Source organism: Onychostruthus taczanowskii, unplaced genomic scaffold, assembly GCF_017590055.1.
Source record: "Onychostruthus taczanowskii isolate IOZ18803 unplaced genomic scaffold, ASM1759005v1 scaffold52, whole genome shotgun sequence".
NCBI lineage: Eukaryota > Metazoa > Chordata > Aves > Passeriformes > Passeridae > Onychostruthus > Onychostruthus taczanowskii.
In genome coordinates this window covers 16,575-38,887 of record NW_024502791.1, presented here as the reverse complement: position 1 = coordinate 38,887, position 22,313 = coordinate 16,575, and the positions used below count along the sequence as shown (strand labels likewise).

Here is a 22,313-nt window from a genome sequence, read left to right as displayed (position 1 = left end):
AAGCTTGAGTTTCTTTTTCTTTCTTTTTTCTTTTTTTAGCCCAACACATGTATTTAAATGAGGAGCTCCTTAAACTCTTCTTAGCACTATTGTAATTGTGTTCTATTGCTACATCAGAATTCCTTCATTCTTTATACCATGTGTGAGATGTCAGTTTTGTAGGTTTTGTTGCTTTGATTTCCTTTCATGTTGGAAATTACTGTTTCATACTGATTATTTGCTACTTCAGTTTCATGTCTAGGTGCTATTTAGGAGTAGTGCAATGAAGTTTTAATTTATTTTTTTTAATTATCTCTCCCACACCCTTTGGGGATGCTGACACTTGGGATAAAGCAGAAATGCTTTTTTCTTAGTTATTTGTAACACCTGTGTTACTAATACATTATAAGGATGATAATTACTGTTTAGAGTTTCTCACTGTACTTTGCTTTAATTGGTTCTCTTTTATTTAGTCTGTTTTGCATTTAATTTACTTGCAGTGGAATAAGTGAGTTTTTTTGAATGGTAGAGTATATGTAGCCAAACTGCAAAAACACTGTGTCAATAACCAGTTTATAGAAGTACAAGAAAAGCTTCAAATTATGAGTTATGATAATTAGAACTTGACTTCCTGTAATGAGGTCCCCATAAGAGTCTACTTTTAAATAACCAAGGAAACTTGAAGGTGGAAATGAATCTGCCTCACTTTTGCTTGTTCTTTTGTTGAAATAGGTCAGAGAGCAGTGTGGTTGTGTGTGATGTGGTTATTTTATGTAAATCCTGTAATCTCTAAGAAGTGAGAGAAGGGTGAATTCTCATTTTTGTCATTTACATGCACTCAGCAGCCTGCTGGTCATTTTGTTCTGTAATGTTTTTTGTTAAAATACCTGATTTGTTTGGAAAGGGAGTATATTCAAATGTTGGATTTCTGTTGCTTGTTGTCATCTTTCCTGGTTCTGAGATGAAACTTGTGTCTTTCAGTGGGGTTCCAGTGTATACCTTTGTTACAAGAAGTCTGTGCCAGCTTCTAACTCTTTAGCATATAAAGCTGGTAAGTAATTTTAGAAGCTGTCTTAACATGTTACCAAAAATATTCAAATGCCTTGTTAAAATAAAATAATAATTAAAAAGATTTAAGTGTTGTCTGTCAGAATACTGGTCCTGGAGGATGTCAGTTGAAATCAGCTTCTATAATGCCTTCTTTACTCAACCTATTTTTTCCCCGGGAAAAAAAAAGGGAATAGCATTTCTCTTTATTATTTTAGTTCTTATCATGACAGGCTTGCTAACTGAGGAGCTTTAGCAAACTTTTGTCTTTGCAAACATTACACATATAAGAAAAGGCTTCCTATTTTTTGTGTTGGTGATAATAGAGAAGGAGTAATAAAAATCCTGTTCAGGTTTATTTGTATTTTATTTTATGCCTAAATATCTTCTGTTTATTTTGAAAGTTTAATGTGTTTCCTCCCTTCAATTCTGAAACTATTTTGTTGTTCCTTAGAAGCTGAAAGAATAGATAACAAAGTTGGTGTTCCACAGAAGAAGCAAGATGAGCAGCAGTAGTAAACCCATGGTTGTGTAGATGTAGCTATATTTTGTGGAAAATATATTGCTTGCAATATTTAGGGCCTACAGAGGAAATGTGCTTACTTTTTTTTTTCTGTTTTTGAGGCTTACTTTTCAGATACCCTCAAGAGAACTATGAGTCATTTCCGCTATCAGACTCTGTACCTCTATTCTGCCTTCCTATGGGAGCTACTATTGAATGCTGGGACCCTCAAACCAAATATCCACTACCAGTGTTCTCAACATTTGTACTGACCTGCTCTTCAGCAGAAAAGGTATGGCTCCACACCATGTTTTTGCTTTTATTTCAAATGGCTGTTATGGAGCTAGATAAGAATTGTTTCTTCTGTGTTTTAGAAATACGTTGTCTGATACTTCCCTTATAAAGTTATATTTCTTAAGCCTTCATGTAAGATGAAACTGAACCAAAACAGGAAGCAGCTGGAAGAGTATGTGCTGTTTACTCATATGTAGGTTGAACCATACAATTGACAAAACCAAACCTCACAGAACATGGTTTTCCCTGTTCTTCCATGTAATGGGAATGGAAGCGTAGGCTATATATTAAAGAGAATTTAACACGTGTGATGTAGCAAATTGTTACAATTTTCACTTGGTTGCCTTAAAAGACACTTCTATGTGACTTTATATAACAGGGCTACATGACTTTCTGTAATAGGGCTCTATACATACCTCTGCAGTGAATTGAAAGCTAGTTACCGGAAGGCAGGGAGAAGAAAAATGTGCACTGAGAGGTAGGATGTGAAAGACTCTAATTTGCATGATGGGATAGATTCAGAACATCTGAATTCTATCTTCTAACATTCAGATTTGTCTGCTGAATCTGTATAAGGCCATCAGCACACAAGGGCACCATAGATGTGTTGTATGACTTAGGTTACAGGCAGGAAGGTAATAGAGGTACTCCTGATGAAGCAAGGGAGCCTTTGCTTAGGGTTGGTCTCCCAGGTGTTGTTTCAGCTTGCCACTTGTGAATGTGTGTGAACTGTATGAGGGAGTAAGTGATTGTAATGTGTGATCGGCTCTGTATCAATGTGCGATTGATTAGGTCTCCAGTAAACAGCAGTTTGGCTCTGTTGATGATAACATCTCAACTTCCACTCTGTCTCACTCCCCTAACAAAAAAATTTACATACTTCTCCATTTCCAAACAGAAGAAAACCACATTGCTTCAAAATATTAATACTTCTTTTGCAAGGAGGAATGCAGTAGCTGTCACTGTTTTTCTTTCCTTATTAATTTTTGCTAAGCTTGCCAGAATAACTCAGTTATGAAACACAGACAAATAAGGAAGGAATATTAGAAATTATCTTTTTAAATTGATAAAATGAGGGAAGTCAAAGATATAATAGTTTTATTGTTTAGTTTGGTAATGATAGGGTAATTTACTGAACAGAAACATTTCATGAGGGTTTGGGTTTGAGATTTTGGGGATGTTTTTGACCCAGATGATTAATGGGTAAGGTTTTGTCACAAAATGATGGTTTGGTTCCTTCCCTTTCAAGTGAGTATGAATACTTTGTTGAGGAAGGTGCAATGAAAATGAGGAAGAGTTCAAGGCATTTTTTTTATATGGCTGCTTTGTGCATGTTATATAAATAAAGTAATTTCATAAGGTACCAGCAAAAGCACTATAGTGTGTACAAACTCCAAAGACTTAAAGATGCATCAAAAGTTCTGGGCCATATTCCTGTTAAATACTGGGCCTGCTTAGTTGTTTTTCTTCATCTTGTAGGTTTACGGTGCTGCTATCCAGTTTTATGAGCCTTATCCCCGGGAGCTGCTAACAGAAAAACAGCAATCACAGCTGGGTCTTCTGACAACTGTAGAGAGAAAAGTGATTACTTCCAAGTCCATCAATTCAAACAAATGCATCTGTCTTCTCTCACACTGGCCCTTCTTTGATGCATTTCGAAAATTTCTTATGTTCATCTACAAACTCTCTGTCTCTGGACCTCATCCTCTTCCCATTGAAAAGTATGTAAAAGATTTTTGAAGTTGCTGTGGGAATGTAGTTGTAAGCTCAAGAAATCATGTGATTTGTACATGTCACAGTTGCTTAGTTGCTATAGTTGATCCACCATCATGTTTGCGCTGTTTAGCTAATGTTGTACTGATAGAAATTATTGCTGCTTCTGTGTAACAGTACTGGCTCTTGCAGTGCCAGCAAAGCTAACTGGATTTTAGTCTGGGTCTTTTTTAGAATATGTCAAGCCTGTTTACCTTTCTTTTAGCTACATCAAGCACAGAACAGGCTGTGCTGTGATATGTGCTACATTTCCAGTCCTGTGCTTTAGCTTAGTAAATATAAAGCTCAGGAATGCTGCACATCAGCGGTGAATATCTATGTCTGTTTCCAGGCACTGCAGCTAGTTCATGTCTATGAATATGTGTGCAGACTCTGCAGAGGATGCTTGTCATGCTCCTGAAAGTTTGCTGGAAAATGGTATTACCTTCTAAACTGTTAAGAAATCCAGCAAAATACTTTCTCTTAGCAGAATCTCTTTAGAAACTGGAGAAGAGGGTTAGGCTGCCTGCCTGGGATTTGAAGTGGCTTGCCTAAATGCCACTATGTTCGTATCTTTTGCTTAGATATCTGAAGCTGCCAGTATTAATTTTCAGGCATGCAGTTGAGTGAATGAAGCTTCTTCATTTTGGCTTGCATAAATAGGCTATTAGACTTATCAAAACAGTAAAGAAATCTTAAAAAGTCTTTCTAAAAAATGCTACCATATTAATTCTAAAATGTGGTTAACATTGTTTTGAGCCCTTCGTTACACCCTGGTGCTGTTTTTCTAATATCTTGTCTTCTTTGCAGGCATATATCCCATTTTATGCACAATATACCTTTCCCTTCACCACAAAGGCCAAGGATTCTTGTGCAGGTAAGCAAAAGTTTTCATCCATTTTAAGCTACAGCTACAACAAACCCTCTCTTGCCTTTGGTTTCTTACTTTTTTTTTTTTACTTGGGTTTGAATACATACTTCCCAAAAGGGAGAGGTGAGGAGGTAGATGGCCTGGCCTTCTCTCTCATTGATACAAACCTGGTGCAATTTAGCAAGGGAAACAAACTATTTCATACTTCAGGTAGTGTGGATGGCAGAAGTGTGCTAGTTGCACTTTTGAAATACCTGCCATGTATTATGCTTTCATTTTATAGGCACCATTTGCATTACCTCAGTGGTAGGGTTGTTTTCTGCCTGCCCCTCATTTGTCCAACCACTGCTGTGGGGCAGAGGTTAGTCTGTGGGGCAGTGTCTCTTGTGCTTCTCTGCTTAATCACCTAGCAGCAGTTGCATGCTCAACACTGAGTCACAATTTCCTGTAATTCTCAGAATTGTTTTGGTGACTAATAAGAGCTCTGTTCGCTTAGTGAGCCTGAGTCCCAAAGTAATTGTGTCTGTATGCCAGGCAGTTTATGAGACTATGGATGTATATTTATATTGGAATGTAATATTGTATTAAATTTGGGGTTGTTCTTGTCAATCTCTTATTACTTTATGTGTTTCAGCTTTCTGCCCATGATGCATTAATATTGTCACAGCCAGTTTCTACACCGTTGCCATTAAGGTATCATTATTAATGCTTATAATGTATGCTACTTGAAAAAATCAGAAGCAAGCAGGAGTCAGTCATAGAAGAAAGTCAAATATTATGATGTTATAAACAGGAAGCTCGGTATGCATTTATAATGTCACATGGTCTTGTCTTGACATACATGTGCCCTTGTGGAAGTATAATATCACTAATTATCCTGAAATAAAAATGAATTGCCAGATTATTGCAGGAACTCTACAGGATTAATACGACATTTGTGAGGAGAAAAACATATCCATATTTAAAGATCTTATATTTTCAGAACCAGTGTAGTAAGCAAAATTTAATAGCATAGAGACTGCTATCTTGCTTTTTTCCCCTTTTTGGATCCAAGAGAGACAATAGCATCAAGCAGTTAGGTGAAATCCATGAATACACAAGTGTGCAAACATTTCAGGAATTCAAGGGTATACCTCCAAATTAGTATTTATGCTTGAAGGTTGATGCAGTATCTGTAGATGCTTCCTGCATGTTCTGGGTTAGATTCTATGTTCATAGTTCTCCCTATGATTGTGACATGTGGTTTTATTTCAACCCCTCTGTTCATCTTTGGTTTCAAGTTAAAAACCAAAATCTCCTCACTTTTTATTCTCTCCACCCAAAACATTATCATATGATATTCTTTTTGCAGAATCCCATCTTTAATAACATTTGTTACATGAGCATTTGGATAAAAAAATTGCAGCCAGCCACTAAATTGCAAAACAACATGTAAGAACTTTTATAAGGACAGATTTTACACCCTTGTACTCACAGATGTCATTACAATTCCTAAATGTGTACAGTCTCAACAAATTGAATGGAGGCTAAACCACATAAACTAAAAGCATGTCGCCATTAGAATGATGGATTAATTTTGACTCGCACAGGAATTTGATGCTGTGATTCTAAGATCAAATGGATGCTCTATTTCATGATTCTTGTGTGAGGTAACTCATCATATGAAATGCTGGTGTTATTTTTGTTTGAATTAGCAATTAGCTTTGCTTTATTAGTATGAAGACAAGATGCCAGTACATCTCTGAGAGAGAGTGCTGTAAACAACACAGATTTAGCAGTAGCATGGTTTAGTGTATGTTTCTTTAGCAATAGAATTTAAATTTAGGTTTCTTTGGGGTAGTACAAGCCCTAAAATGACATGATAGCTGTTAGATAGGTAGCTATTTGATATGTATTAGCACCATTCAACTAGTCGATCCCAAACATTGACAGTTGTCAGAAGTTTGATAGTAGTGAATCTTTTTTAAACCCTCTAACATTTTTCTTCTCCTTTCCCATCACTCCTTAGTGGAGCAAACTTTAGCACTTTGCTCATGAATCTTGGACCAGAAAACTGTGCCACTCTGCTACTCTTTGTATTACTAGAAGGCAAGATCCTCCTCCACTCCCTTAGACCAGCTGTGTTGACAGGAGTTGCTGAAGCTGTAGTAGCTGTAAGTACAAAGTGTTCTGTACAGCAGTGAGAGAAATTGATTTAAACATCATAGTTGTACAAGGCTTTAAGTTAAAATTACTGATGTACTAAATGGTCATTTTCCCCAGCAATAGCATTTACTTCAATTGCCCTACCTAGTAACTCTTAGAAAGATAATGATTTTTGCATAGCTAACTGAGAGTTATACTGTATTAAAGTGACAAACTTGGGGACCTTTTTCCGATAGTGTTACAAAGCTTTTAGTAATTTCATTTCAATGTGCTGTATGTAACTTCTTGTTTTTTCATGTACAGTATCTGTTGTCTTGTTTTAATGCATTTATTTCATTTAATTTTTCCTTCAGATGATATTTCCATTTCAGTGGCAATGTCCATATATCCCCCTCTGTCCTTTGTCTCTGGCCACCGTACTCAGTGCACCTCTTCCATTTATTGTTGGAGTTGATTCACGATACTTTGATCTGTACGATCCACCACAGGATATTGTGTGCATTGACTTAGACACAAACATGGTTTACATGTAAGTTCTATGGAGATTTTACATTTTTCTGTAGATGAAGAGATTGCTGAAGTGCTCAGGAGACAAAATTGTTAAACACTGTTTGATCCAATGTGGTTTCTTACTGTCCCTTTTTTTCCTAATTTCTAAAGCTTTAAAGTAAATTAAAACTTAGTAAGTCAAGGATCAACACTTCACACTTCCTACAAAAATGTGATGCAGATCTTGCTATAAAGGTAGTAACAATGGTAAGTAACTAGGGAAAGGATTGTCCCCTGGTACTGGGTGCTGGTGAGGTCATATCTCAAATTGTGTGTTCAGTTCTGGGCAAGAAAGACATTGAGGTGCTGGAGTATGTCCAGAGAAGGTGGTGGAGAGTCTGAAGCACAAGTGTTGTGAGGAGCAGCTGAGAGAGCTGAGGTTGTGTAGTGTGAGAAAAGGATCCTGAGGAAGTGATCCTTATTGCTCCCTACAACTGCCTAAAAGGAGGCTGTAGCCAGATGGCGGTCAGTCTCTTCTCCCTGGTAACAAGCAGCAAGACGAAAGGAGTTGGCCTCAAGTTGCAGCAGGGGAGCTTTAGATTAGACAGTAGGAAAACTTTATTCACTCGTGGTCAGGCATTGGAATTGACTGCTCAGAGAAGTAGCTGAATCACCATCCCTAGAGGGTCCTTAAAAGACATGTAGATACAGTGCTTGTTTCAGTGGTGGACATGGTTTGTGGTGGTCATGACAGTGTTATGTAAGTTGTTGGACTTAATAATCTTAAAGCAACCTACATGAACATGAATGATCTTTCATAATAACTCTTGACATTGTCTTGCACTTGGGCTACTTCATGTTAGTGTTAATAAAGAAATTTTTCTGAAGCTACAAGGACCATTTTTTGGTGAGATCAATCAAGCAAAATTTGGTGTCTTCGCTGCATTAATTCTAAAATATTTTAATGTATTGTATTATAGTACTTTTCTTAAATTAAAGTACTCCTTGAACAGTTTCTTTGCGCCTTCTTGAGGAGAGACTAATTCAGAATAATTCTTCTGGGTTTCTATATTGTGAGCACAAATAACAGAAATGAAAAATCAGTTTTTTCAGTGTTTAGTAACTACTTTTCAATTTTTAACAAGAACATAAATAGAAAGATGGATCTAAGCTAGTTCAAGATGAGGGTGATCATCACTAAATCAAGTGCACATCTTTACTCTGTGAAAATTTAGCTTTACTTATCATGTAAATTTTTAACTCTTGACTTTTTTTTTTTTTACTCACTTGAATTAGAGTTAGTAATTTGACCTGTGGATCAGTGAAATTCTTACTTGATTTTTACTGTCTCAGAAGGATCCTTCCTCTACTGATGCTAATGTTTCCTTTACATTACTGACATACATTTTTTTGTTAGTAGTATCAAAGGAAATGGTAAACGATGAAACAAATTGTCTTTGTTTTTTCTATCTGGGGTGTTTTTCTCCTTCCCCTAAGTCTCCATGAAAACACTGCAAAAATAATTTTCATTAGTTTATAACAAAGTATTATGCCACCAAGAGAATAATTGTAGGTGTTATGAAAGAAGAATGTATTGAAGAAAGTCATGACAGATAACTTAATAATTGGAAGATACTTGCAGGGAAAAATACCTCAGTATTTTCATTTATAAGTAGAATGGAAGTTGAGGATTGCGTTGCAGAGATAAAACCAGGAGATTTTGCAGGGAGATAGGGATATCAGGATGCTGTAGGACTGTTAGAAAGACCAAGTACCAACAGTACTTTGATTGGTTGTTGAACTAAAAATCTACTAGTGGCTGACCTCTTGAGTCAGTCAACTTTCCCACCCTTTCTTTTACTGTCTTATAAGCACCCTTCTCTTTCAATACTGAGTTGATCTCTTCTGGTTTTGCTACCCATTTTGCATTTATCCTATCTATACATGTTTGACTTCCAGAGGAGTTTAGCATCTGTAACTTTTTACTTTGGTAAAAGTGAGGTATTGGTAGCTGTGTTATAAAGCATTTTTAACCTGGCAATGAGTATATCTTTCAGTTTTGGAGGTGTATAGGTAAGCCCAAATCTCCATAAAGCACTTTGTCTTGAAGATAATTTAGAATTATGAAAATACTGTGTTATTAGTGAATAAAGATTTTTTTTTTTCGTTTTGTTTTATCCACATTGGTTTCTGCCCCTTTTTAGTTTTATGGCAATGCAGTAGTGCTGGATTGATTTGCTTGCTTATTTAGGTGTAAAAGCATTTGACAGAACTATTACTGACTTGGAAAGACTGCTTAATAGAAAAATCCATTTCCAGAGCAAGTATGCTGCTTTCTTAAGCTATACCAAAAAATACTAAATACCTTTTTTTCAAAATAAATAATGAATAAAATACCCAAATACCTAAAATAAAATAATTGAAAAAATAAATAAATATGCCTTTTATTCATTCAGCATCTTCCTTATTACTTTTTAATTTTTTTTAACTCTCTCTGTGATACTTAATGATCTTTCAATGTTAGCTAGCCTTTTTAGGGCAAAGATTTGAGAGTTTGTTTTATTTTCTAGGCAGGATTTTTTTCCTGTCACTTTTGGAATGGTACTACTTATATTGTTTATACGCATGCCATTATTATGGGGGAAGAATGGGCAAAGGCATCCATAAGCATGGAATTTTTCTTTAACTCCGTGAACTTTGACTTCCTTCCAAAGATATTTCTGTGTTCATGCCAATAAAGCAAATAATAATGGAACAAGTATTTCGCAGATGCAGAGTGCAAAAGCAGCTAGTCCCAGTATCAGCTTGGGTACTCATAACTGATTAGGTTTCATTTCAAAGGGGTTTGATATATTCTCTGTGAGAGCAATTCTCTCCCGTCTTCTGCCTTCCAGAAAGAGGCATAGGAATTCTTGGGATTTATTCCCTTCTCTTTATTTATATCCAACTGCTAAAGAAGGTCTTTTGTATCTGTTGTTGTCTTTAAAGAAGATGAGCATCCCTTTAGGCAATTTACCCCACTGCTTAATCAACCACATAACTTTCCAGCTGTGAACTGAATTCCTAGTCTTTCTAGTACCTGTTAGACTGTGAAGATGGGACTGGGTTGCCATAGGAATATAGCAAAATACTGTATGACCATCAAGTTCTCAGACTGATCTGGCCTCTTTCAGTATCATGTTGTACTCAGAACTGCCTTTATTTGTAGGAGCAGTGGTATGGCAGATTTATGCTAGAATAGAGTTTGTATAATAATCACATCCAGAAGAGTGTTTAAATAATATTAGCAAGGCTGATAAAAAATCTGAAAGAGAAATAGTCTATAAAGTCTAAATTAAATCTGAAGGCAGATCTCCTTGCAGACTGGAAGAAACTCTACTCATTACTCACCTTATACTGTTGTGTATCTGAATAAATGAAATTCTGAGTTATGTCAGTCCCATTTTTTTTTTATTTTTACCAAATAGGTACAGTGACAAGATTACAAAATAATTTTAAGGTACTGTCTTCTGTAAGTGAAGTGACTTAAGGCTGTTGATATTGTTCTTTTTTATACTGTCTCTATTTCATATGTCCTTTTTTGTCTCTCCTGTGTTTTAGATCAGATGATAAGAAGAGCACCAACTGGAAGCAGTTTCCTAAAAAGCCATGTAAAAGTCTTCTCAGCACCTTAAAGAAACTGCACCCACAGCTTGCAGCAGGTGAAATACATAAAATAAGAACTTCTAATTAGTATATAAATGTATGATTTCCTCCTATCACATGCAGTGTGATTTTTTTGTTAGACTCTTTAAATGTGAATTCTTAGAATTTAATCTCTTTTTTATCCTTTACTCATGGTCATGTCCAGCCTTTCATCCACCAGCACCCCCAAGTCCTTGGGGGTGAGAACAGAGATCTGTTCATCCCCCAGCCTGTGTTGATACTGGGGGTATACTCAGGATGCAGCATTTTGCACTTGGTTTTGTTAAATCTCATGAGATTTCCGTGGTCTCAGTTCCTGAGTTTGTCCAAGTCCCTCTGGATAGCATCCCATTCCTCAGGCATGTCAACAGCATCACTCAGCTCGGTGTGATCTTCACCCTTGGCTGAGGGTGAAGACACACCCAAAGGGTGTCTCTCACCCTTTACTGAGGGTGCACTCAATCCCTTTGTCTGTGTTATTTGTGAATATATTTAATAACACAGGCCCTGATATGGACCCCTGAGGGACACCACTTGTCGTTGATGTCCATCAGGGCTCTAAACCATTCACCACTGCCCTCTGGATAGGACTAACCAATTTCTTATCCATCTAGCAGTCCACCTGTCAAATCCATCTGTCTCCAGTTTGGAGAGAAGATGCTGTGAGGGTCTTTGTCAAAGGCTTTACACAGTTCTGGAGATCTGTACCCCTTCCCTTGCCCAGTGGTGCAGTCACACCATCACAGAAGGTCACTGGGTTGGGCAGGCAGGACTTGCTCTTGGTGAAGCTGTGCTAGTGTCTCAAGTCACCTCCCTGTTCTCCCTGTGCCTTAGCACACCTTTTAGGCGGATCTATTCCATGATCTTCCCAGGCACAGAGGGAGGCTGATGGAGTGGTAGTTCCCAGGATCCAGTGCTAGTAAATATCTTCGATAATAACTTTTCTATCACAATAATGGAGTAGCTAATTTTTGACAAACTGTTTTGTAAAAATAAAAATAAAGACTGGCTGTATTCAGCCTAATGTCTTTAACAGATAGGAGCAAAGTTCTAACTGACCTAACAGTTTTCAGGTATTGTTTCTTTCTAACTGAAAATAGATTCTTTCAGGTGAGATGGTTCAGGGTATGTTTGGTTATATTGTTATGTGGAAGGAAACTATGATGACCTCATAGGTATACCTAAGATACAGAAAATTCATAAATGACAAAAGCAAAAAGATTATATTAATTAAGAGATAGGTGTTCCTGCCTTAGTTTTCTATGATTTTTTTTTTCAAATAGCCTTTACTTCATCTGTTAGAAAATCTGTACATTTATCAGCAGTGTGTATCATTCATTAGGAACTAATTCTGTCTTGAGCACAACCAGTGGTCTCTCTTAAATATTTTTTATATTTTGGCAATATTATAATAGCTACATTGTAAAATATATTTCTATTTATGTAGAGGTATTTTATTATTATATCTGATATTTTGTTATAAGTGTGCAACTGTCATTTTCAGCAATACCTGCTGCTGTCTTTTTAAGAATGCAAGAGTAAACTCTAAATGTCACTTACTTGTTTCCACCATTTGGTGCACTAAAATGTTAGGATTGATGTTAGAAAAGCAGTTTTAGATGTGTATTCTTCAGAACAGGAAAAACACAGTGTAACGAGTGAGTGATTTAGGTCACTTAAAGAATCAGTGGCAAAGCTATTGGCAAAAGCATGTTTCATATGAATTTGCAAAAGCACAACAAAATTCAGTAGCAAGATTCACTCTGTCACTGATGAAGAACAAAAGGAAAATCAGATTAGAATCAAGGTAGAATAAGTTTAACAAAGTCTGGGAATGCAAAGGAACAAGGCTATAAAGAGCTAGGGGAGACACTTCAGTAGAGTCAAGAGTTTCAGAGAAGACCCACTTGCTTTCTAAATCCCTGATAGAGCCTAGGTGCAACTGAATCTGAACTCAGGCTGAGACCAAGGGGCCAAGTCCAAACTAAGCCCCAGGTTTGTCTAAAGGATTTAGCAGCATTTAGTCGTTGACTGATATAACAAATTGATTTAATAAGATTTACTGTAAGCACCACCATAACTTCATTACAGATCTGAGATGGAAATATTCATACTGTACTTGCCATAGGGTGTTTAAATCCATTGACACATACATGCACACAGACCCAAAGAATTGTATGCAAATGTGTTTGTACCTATTGAAAATTCATTTTGAGTTCAGTGAGATACTCCCATCCCTTGACAACACTCAAGGGGTGACAGGTTGAGCTTTGAGGACTGGGTGGTACCCAGTACTGTTGGCGGGGGTAGCCCAGGCCCTTTCAGCAGGTTTCAGCAATGGTCCTCAGAGTATGGCATGGCAAACTAGGGAGCTGGTCTGCTCCAAGAGGTACCACTGAGAATTAGGCACTGGTGCAGTCATAGGTGCCCAGGAGAGCTAAGAGGGACTGGCTTAGGACTAATTTTCATAGTGTCACAAAAGTATTATCTTTAGTCATCTGTCAGTCTTCATACGGTGGACTGAAAACTACTGGAATTTTCCTCAAAAGTCCACTACTACTACTACTGCTACTGCTACTACTACTACTACTACTAATATTGTTCTGTTTAAGCTGTTATTCAGTCAAATAGTGTTCCAAGACCATCCATTAAGCAAAAACTGTTTTTTAGGCAGCAGCAGTTCCTGAGAACAGGCAATGTTTCTGATAAGCTGAAGGGGACCTTAACTGCTCAGGAGGCATTAATCAAGGCCAAGGCCTGGAGAGAATGCCTGAGGAGACTGGAGATTGTACAGGAGCCCAAAAGGAGCTCGGTTGGGGCAGGGAGTGTAAAAAACTACCACACATGGTTCTTTGTGTTGATTTACTATTTAAAGACTATATTCAGTTGACTATGAAGTAACGTTAACTGAGCTGATGTCCTTGTTTTGTGTCACAGACTGCTACATGAGGTAGAAAAATACACTTTTGAGGTAACCTTTTTTGTCAACCAATTCAATTGGAAAATAATCATGGGATTTCCTAGTGCTTATCACTTATGAACATGGGCAAATAGAAACAAATTTTTGAATCCACTGAATTCTTATTAAAGGCTTGTATGTGTTGCTCATTTCTAGTTCACAGGAAAACTCAAGAAGGCTCTGCAGTGGAAATGACTCCTATAGAGGCAGATTTCTCCTGGCAGAAGAAGATGATAGAACTTGAGATGGAGATCCAGGAAGCTTTTCTCCGTTTCATGGCATCTATCTTGAAGGGTTACAGAACATTCCTCAGGCCAATCACACAGGCACCTTCTAATAAAGCAACTGCTGCCGATTCGTTGTTTGATCATCAAGGTGAGGATGGGGCAAACAAGCTGCTGATAGCATTGGCAGTGTTACAGCTTCAGAGCTGAAGAGCTGCATAACTTTAGAGGTCAAAGTTCCCTTTGGTTGTACAGTTCTTGGCGGTATTTAAAATTGCAGTTGTCTGAAGTTAAGCTATTCAAAGTTGATTGGAACACCGATACATACATACAGGACTGCAGATATGCACTAGCTCAAGTATTAGAAAAACCTTTTTTTAGTACCATGATGCCCTCTCATCATGGCATGTTCTGCAAGGGCATCTCTTGGGAATAAAATTAATATTAAAAAATATTTCTCAGTTCATATGATGCAAAAATGCTAAAAGCCCAGTAATGAGGAGTAATGGTCTTGATAGAAATGGAAAAATTGTAGAGAATGAGGCAGAAATTAGAATTATGGTAAGCAATAAACGAATGTCACTTCCCTCATCACTGTTAACTGTTCAGATCTGTTCATGAGGTGGACGCTACATAAAATGTCAGAGGGGTATTCTGTGTGATGGTGTTTTGGGTCTTGTTTCTTCTTTCTTTAATTTTTTTTAAATTACTGGATAAGATATTTGAGAAGAGATTTTTAGGTAATCATTTGTAGAGTTTTCAATTTTATCAAGCCCATCACCTTTTAGAATAATGTAATTTTAATTTTAGTATTGTTTTAGCTGTTGGATGCTTTTGTACAAGGTCATCTTTTTCTTGCACAATGAACCAACAAACAGGGTGAGAAGGGATTGCATGAGTGTGATTGATTGCCACAGATGTAAAAAAATAGCTATTAAGAATGCTGTTATTTTAATCTTCCAAATGCAAATAGGTATAAGTAGTTGTTATTGATACAGCAAATACTTTATGTATTAGCATCTTAAGTAATTTGTATTGATTATATGATTTATGTCATTTATGTTTATTAACTCACTTCATGTGTTAATTTCTTATGGAACTTTAACTGGTATTTAGTCGTGTGTTCCTTTTTATAACCAGGATTTTTAAAAAGCAGAGACCGGGCCTATACGAAGTTCTACACGCATCTCACCAAAACACAGATATTCAGCCGCTTTATTGAAGAGTGCAGTTTTGTGAGCGACAAGGATACTGGCTTGGCATTTTTTGATGACTGCATAGAAAAGGTGAAAAATATGCTACTACATAATATTCTTCTGTTCGCTTTGTGTTAATGTCCTGTCCTTTAGTTGGGAAGGTACATAATTTCTGCAGGAAGTATTCAAAAGGATTGGTGGTTATTGCTGAGTAATTTTCCTTTCTTCATCTTCTTACGTGGCCATAATTTCTGTGTTGTTAGAGGAAATTTTAATTAAAGGCCTGCAGGATTTCAGTATATTAAGATAATGTGAGAATTACCAGTAGCTGACACTACAGCAAAATACCATCCATGTCTTCCCATTAAATGTTCAGTTTCTCCCTCTAATGTAGAATTCCTACCAGTGGTCATCTGCCATGATCAAAAACATCGTTGTGCTTTTTCCCACAATTTCAACTTTAAATGAGACTGGTGGTCAGGACTGCTTTATGTAGATAAGTTCCCCTTTCATTACATGCATTTTGTAGGAGAAAGCTTGCTCCATTTTTTTTTCTTTTTTTTCTGGTTTTTTTTTTTCTTTTTTTTTTTTTTTTAATTTTTTTTTTATGTAGTCGAATCAGTATGGTTCTGGTCTAGGTAGGTTATGGAGTTTATAGCTTCATCTTTAAAATTACAATTTCACAATATTAAAGTTCAGAGCTAGGGAATTGTTTTTATTTTTTAAGGCATATGTATATGATTCTTTCTCTGAGAACCTTCATTTTAATAACAAGTTTTTATAGACTGTGAGTCTTTGATTCAGTATTGATTCTAATCAAATTAATATTTGTGAATGGACAAAGTGTATTTGCCTTTCCTTTTCCCTGCTAAATGTGGGGTATTCATCTGGAGAATACTTTGTTAATAATTTGTTACTACTGCAGGTTTTCATATTGGAAATAGCTTCAGAACAGGAGTTTATCTCAACTAAACAAAATGAGAGAAAGCACTTTTCCTTTGATAAATTAAGGATTTTGTATTTAGTAGGTAATGTCAGCAGATTGAAGGCATGCTGATTACTGAATTCTTCACCGAAGTATTTGAAAAAGAGCTTAATTGCTTCTACAGTAATATGGAAAATCACCATTTCTTCTTTAATATTTCAGCAAGTGGCACAGCTTTAATATAATTATTTAGGATTTTGATTTTGAGTTGAGAAGAAACTCTTAATCTTCTTTTTTTTTTTTTTTTTTCCCAGCTCTTTCCCGATAAAGGAACGGAAAAAGGAGAGAAGGTACTTTTGCCCTTGAAAATGTTTAGGAATATCTGGTCATGAAATAAAAATGGAAGTACAAGGCTGTGGACTTGATATTTGAGTAATTAGAACAAGTATAATTTATATATATCCAGTCAAATACAGTGTGTATTAAATATATTTTTTACACATACCAACATAATTGACATTGAAAAGGACATTTTGTTACAAACTCTGTATTTAATGTACAAACTCTGTTTTCAGGTCGATGTAGATTCTGTTGAAGATACACGCTTGATTGAGCTTGATGAGTCACAAAAAAGTGAGCACACAGTGTTCATAATGCCACCAGAACCACCTGCTGATGATGGACAGGACCGAGTGCCAAAATACAGGTACAGTTAGGCAGTCACATAGGGTGAAACTAGAGTGCCTGTGATGGTTAGCAGGGCAGATGCTCTGTGCTAGTGCAAGACTCGCCTTAGTACAATATTCAGAAGAACTCTTTGAAAGATATGAACTGCCCAGATTCTGGTAAGTTTCTAAACCTCTAGAAGTCAGTGTTTTGGGTGTGTATAGGTGAAGGCATGTGGATTATGGTATTACTTTTTCAATAACTTCTTGCCAATTTTATAGTAATACTTTTCTGCATATGTTCAGTGTCATTCTTCCTGTTTGAGCCATTTGTGTGTATTTTGTAGGAAGTGCAGTGCTCTTTGTTCCATGGTGGGAATGATGAAGGGTGGGTTATGAGTTTACCCAGTACTACTGATCTGCAGATGATGAACCAAAAGAGCAAAACATGCATTCCACTTTTCAGATTTCTTGCATTCAGTCTTTTTTAGCTCTGTGCAAGAAGTGTGGAGTTTCAGACACTCTGGGTACAATTTATTTCTTCCTGTCACTCTTGGAGATCATGAGTGTTCTGTTTTTTGCTGTTGTCCTTGTTAATCATCATCTGTGCTTTCCTGACCTTCATGACATGGTTAGCAGTCTGGTTCTTCCATTTGGAGGCATAATGTCCAAGGCATCTTCCTGTAGTATTTTTATGAATAAGGCTAGAAGTATCTTGCTGTTTTCTTTTTCTCCTTGTTCTTTATTCTCCTGTTTGTCGTTTTTTTTCCATATCAGTTGTCTTTGTATGGCTTTCCTGCTATGAGCAGGTATGTGAAAAACTTTTATTTTCTCTTTTTTTAAATCATCTATGTAGCTATAAAAACTTCCCGCGATTAGATTTCAAGCTCTTTGACAGGCCACAGGAGCTCAAGCTCTCCTTCAGCAGACACCCAGCTGGAAGCAGCATTTCAAATAGTCCAGCACTCATGGCAAAGAGGACAAAACAGGTCAGATGAGTGTCATTGTAATCACTGTGTGATCACTGAAAGATACAAATTTTCTGGGTAAAACTGCCACTGCCGTTTATACTATAAGTAAATGTTTTTAGAGGTTTGGTCTTTGTAACTTGCAAATAAAAGAAGAGATTAAAAAATTATCATCTGAGATTACAGCTTATTGTCAAATGCATTTTTAAGCTTTAGACTGTAATATAAAATTAAATTGAAATTAATGCTTAGTGTGGAAAAAAAGATTGATCCTGATGCTAGTTTTTGCTTGCAGAGCATCTTAATTAGGGAATGGTAATAAAGGATCTTCAGCTGAATGTGTGTCTATTATTATTAAATGCTTACTCTTAAGAAGTCAGTATCTGAGTTAGATTTCTAGATTCAAGAAGTTATGTCTTTTGTGTTTTGTTTCACCTTAACAGGAGATAAAAACAGCCCATAAATTAGCCAAGAAATATTATGTAAGCCCCTCCCAGTGGGCTAAGTGTCTCTTCAGTCATAGTTACAGCCTATGGTTTATTTGCCTGCCAGCCTATGTCAGAGTTGCACATCCTAAGGTCAAAGCACTGCAACAGGCCTATGATGTTCTGATTAAAATGAGGAAAACCGAAGTGGAACCACTAGATGAGGCAAGTACAAATCAAAAAAAGTTACCATGACTCTGAAATAGAAGACAAGGTGCAAAAGACAGTGTGCTTCGCTGACACCACCAGGTTAGCATACTTATGGTTAGACCTGTGTTTAAAGCCACCTTAAAATCATCTCGTCAGCTTCACTACAGCAATTGGAGATTAAGTCCCTTTTTTATCCCCAGTATAGTGTATGCTGGGTCAACTACTCCAACTCAGTGTTGCTAGTCTTCTCACAGATGACTTCCAGAAGGAAGTTCTTGAATATCCCTGTATTTATTGCACTTTAATTAGTGCTTTGCAACCTTACTGCACTGAAGGGATGATGGGTTTGTGTGCAGCATACAAACTTTCGTTCAGTAGTATCCACAGGCACACAGCAGCAAGTTGTGCTTTTCACGTGGGCACATTACCTCCTTTATTTCTCAAATAGAAGACCTGAGTGGAAAAAAAATAATTGGCATGGTCAACAGTATGACTGCTGGTGTTATTTCTGTTTCTTGCTCTTCTTCTGTTATTTCTGTGACTTGCTCTTTAATTTTTGCTCCCTCTTCTGGCTGTAGCATGTTATGGACTAACGAGTTGTTCTCACAGTTTTCCCTTTTAAAAGTGTAAAAGTTGGAAATCAGGAAAGAGCTTAAGACACTTCAAAATGCTTGTCTTTAGTCCATTTACTTATTTCTGTATCTTGTCAGGTCTGTTACAGAGTAGTAATGCAGCTCTGTGGACTGTGGGGTCAGCCTGTTCAGGCTGTGAGAGTCCTTTTTGAAATGAAAAATGCTGGAATACAGCCAAATGCCATCACCTATGGTTATTACAATAAGGTAAGGGAGGGTCCAGTACCTTTTGCATTTGTCACTCCCAATGTCTCATAGCATCTTTTCAAGGTTGTTCCTTGCAGCTCTTCACTTGGATTTGCTGATTCTCTTAGTCAAGCCATCCTTTTGGACATGCTTACAGAATGACTGAATCTACACTAAATGTTTCTACACTGTTAAATTTACATTCCTGTGCTGTTTAGCTAACCAAAAATTCTATTGAAATACAGATTTACACTGTTTCCATTTACAAATTTTGGAACCATCTAGTGTTTCCATATCCAATAAATCTATTCTAAGGTGTATTCTTTAAGATAGCAAGATCCAAAATGGATGAAGGCTGGAAATAGGCTACTTGAAGTAGCCTTCCTCTTCGTCCTTGCTTTCAAGTTCCTGATGACACTTCATGGTAAACTATATAAAGGAAAAAGAAGGAGATGTTACTATGGTCTTCTGTCACTATTAAAATATATAGATAAAAACAAAACCCACCTTCCTTAATTAAAGTAATTTTGATCTATTGTCTGGTTTTACTCAACTGTTTTGTACTGAGCTGTGAAATAAAAGGGAAGATATTTGTCCTCTGTCCAAGTGTTTGTCCCATGGTTGGCAGTAAATGCTTTTTTTTAATTTGGCGGGGGTGGGGGGGGCGGGGGTGGGGTGAAGCTTCTCAACCTACTGTGGTTTTTTTATATAATTTCCTTACTGTTTTTGTTGTTGCTTCTGCAGGCAGTTTTAGAGTCTTCTTGGCCTAGTGGTAACCGCAGTGGCATATTCCTGTGGACAAAGGTACGAAATGTAGTTCGTGGCACAGCGCAGTTTAGGCAGTGCCTGAAGAAATCAATGCAGAGCCCACAAGTGCCTATGATACCAGGTAATAAGTTAATTGAAATAGATTTATTTCTGATGAACAAGGGCATAACATGCTTTCAGAGGGATTGCAGCTAACGCTGTGGCTTCTGAAAGTGGGAAATCTGTCCTTAAATGTATAAAAATTGATATTTGCCAACTTGATGCTTGTAACATACTGAAGAATTTTTTGCGTACTGGAGAATTAATTATCTTGATTTCTGTTACCAGAATTTCATATTCTTACTTTACATGTGTGAGCAGAAGTATTTACTGTTGTCTGAAGAGGTTAGATGTATTTACAAACCTGAACAATTAAGTCCTCTCTTACTAACCAGCTCTTGTTCATGTCTTTAGCTCTGCGGAGTCCCACGGGTGGAAGTGATGGGGACATGGTGAGCCATGGTAGCGTGGATAGTTCTAATGATGCTAACAGTGGGGAGCACACCCTCTTCGTCAGTGACTTAGTCAGGCTTGATTCCGTTGATAATCACTCTAGCACAGGTACTAGATTCTGCTGGGTTTACTACTAACAGTTCCCTAAAAGGCTAAATTTTCTAGTCTCCTGTTGATGTCCCCTTCACAACTACTGCTTTCCCTTCTTGAGGCTGTAGAGGAGTGTGGAGTCAACTTGTTTCAAAAAGAAGTAATGAATTGTTGAACATTTCTCCTACTGCACATCATGCTTTAATTCAGAATGTACCATAGCAGAAATACTATTATATTAAAATAAATGTTTTGCTGTGGTCTCACGTACCCTGCTTTTTGTGTTAACCTTCAGAAAAGGTATGAAGCCTCTGACACATGAGGCTGTTTAATTTTTGCATGTTGTCATTTATTCACAGAAGTGGTAGTCCATGTCAGTAAAATCTTTCCATGAAAGGAGTGATATTTGCTCAGGTGATTAGAAGGCAACACTTGAAAATTTTTTTCCTTGATAATATCTCAGAAAGGTCTAATTAGCATTCATGGGATTAGTATGGTATGTTAGGTTATGGTAAACTGTGCTTTTAAATGCCATATTCAAGTGTCTTAATAGTAGTTGCTAAACTTTGAAATAAGTAGAGAAATTGTCAGAACCTTGTCATACAGTTTTTAGGAGACACCATGGGAATGGAAAGGCAGGTGTTAAGCTGGAGAAAAACTCCATGTTAAACAAAGTGTGTACTCCTCTTGACAAACTGAAGTAAAAAGAGTGCACAGGAGGTTAATAATTTAAGATGGCAAGACAAAATGCATGGTTTTTCTTATCTGCTCTAGTACTGATCACATCCTACCTGTGCAGTTTCAACTAAACTCCATTTCTGTGTGTACTTCAAAACTTAATGCACAAAATGATTCTTGCACACTCTTCATGTTTTTAATATCTTGAGCCCTTCTGTAAAGAGAGCTTTGAGTCTGATTCCTGTGCTTCATCTGATATGTCTGCCTAGATTACTGAACTTCCCTTCTCTCTGCTCTTTGTTGCTCTGCTTTTTGCTCTTTGCTGTCTCTTGGGTGCCGCATTTGTCCTTGGCTATCACGGTGTGGGGTGCAGACTTATGGTGTGAAGCCTTGGATGCGCGTGTGCATTATTTCTGCCCTTGAATGTTACTTCTGCAGGTAATTCACCCATTTATTGATGGGGTTTGGCACTTCTGCTCAAGGCAGGGATACTAACTTTATTGAAAATCTGACAGAGAGAAAATAGGCACCTAAGAATGTCAGAACTTAATTTTCTATATAAAAAGTTTTTCATATAGTAGCCAAATGTATTAATTGATGGCTGCTCATATTCTTAATTCTTTTTAATATAGTTGTTATTTGTTGGTAAAATAAATAGCAGTGATATGTATGGTAGATGAATTTTATCTGTCACCCAAATTTTATGGAGCTTCCTAACGCTTTTCATGCTCAGTAACTTACCTTGATCTTTTTTCTTGCAGTAATTAGTGCTAATAGGTACTCTGAAGCATATGAACAATCCAGTTTAACATATTGCTGAGAAATCTGTCCATATAGTATTTTTGTCTTTTTGCACATGCAGCAGCCATCAGATAAAAAATAACAGAGAAAAGAGACTTTCTGTACTTTTTCGTGTGACAAACTTCTTTGATTACTGTAAAGTTTTGGGTTTTTAGTGAGTTACAGCTGGCAAGTTTAACTGGTATAGCAGAGGAACAGACTTTTTAAAAAATGTTTGTAGTTTTACTTTTTTTTTCTATTACAATTTATACTTTGGCATACAGTGAAAAGATTTAGCACAGTTTATAGTACAGGTTTTTTCCAGGGCTTTTTTCACTTGTTAGAAGCTTGC

The 22,313-nt window shown here is 36.8% G+C and overlaps 1 protein-coding gene across 2 annotated transcripts in view; it reads left to right on the top strand.

Moving 5' to 3' along the window:
• The window catches only part of DENND4C (DENN domain containing 4C), a 63,793-nt gene that overhangs the window by 26,079 nt on the left and 15,401 nt on the right, over nt 1-22,313 (top strand). For both annotated transcript variants that reach the window (XM_041416527.1, XM_041416526.1), the window contains 17 exons: nt 961-1,030; nt 1,651-1,820; nt 3,302-3,543; nt 4,385-4,451; nt 5,080-5,138; nt 6,454-6,598; nt 6,944-7,119; nt 10,680-10,780; nt 13,879-14,097; nt 15,087-15,232; nt 16,382-16,417; nt 16,643-16,773; nt 17,589-17,721; nt 18,144-18,350; nt 19,046-19,174; nt 19,898-20,042; nt 20,375-20,521. In XM_041416527.1, the coding sequence (XP_041272461.1) occupies nt 961-1,030; nt 1,651-1,820; nt 3,302-3,543; nt 4,385-4,451; nt 5,080-5,138; nt 6,454-6,598; nt 6,944-7,119; nt 10,680-10,780; nt 13,879-14,097; nt 15,087-15,232; nt 16,382-16,417; nt 16,643-16,773; nt 17,589-17,721; nt 18,144-18,350; nt 19,046-19,174; nt 19,898-20,042; nt 20,375-20,521 (2,323 nt within the window). The remainder of the gene's footprint in view (nt 1-960; nt 1,031-1,650; nt 1,821-3,301; nt 3,544-4,384; nt 4,452-5,079; nt 5,139-6,453; nt 6,599-6,943; nt 7,120-10,679; nt 10,781-13,878; nt 14,098-15,086; nt 15,233-16,381; nt 16,418-16,642; nt 16,774-17,588; nt 17,722-18,143; nt 18,351-19,045; nt 19,175-19,897; nt 20,043-20,374; nt 20,522-22,313) is intronic.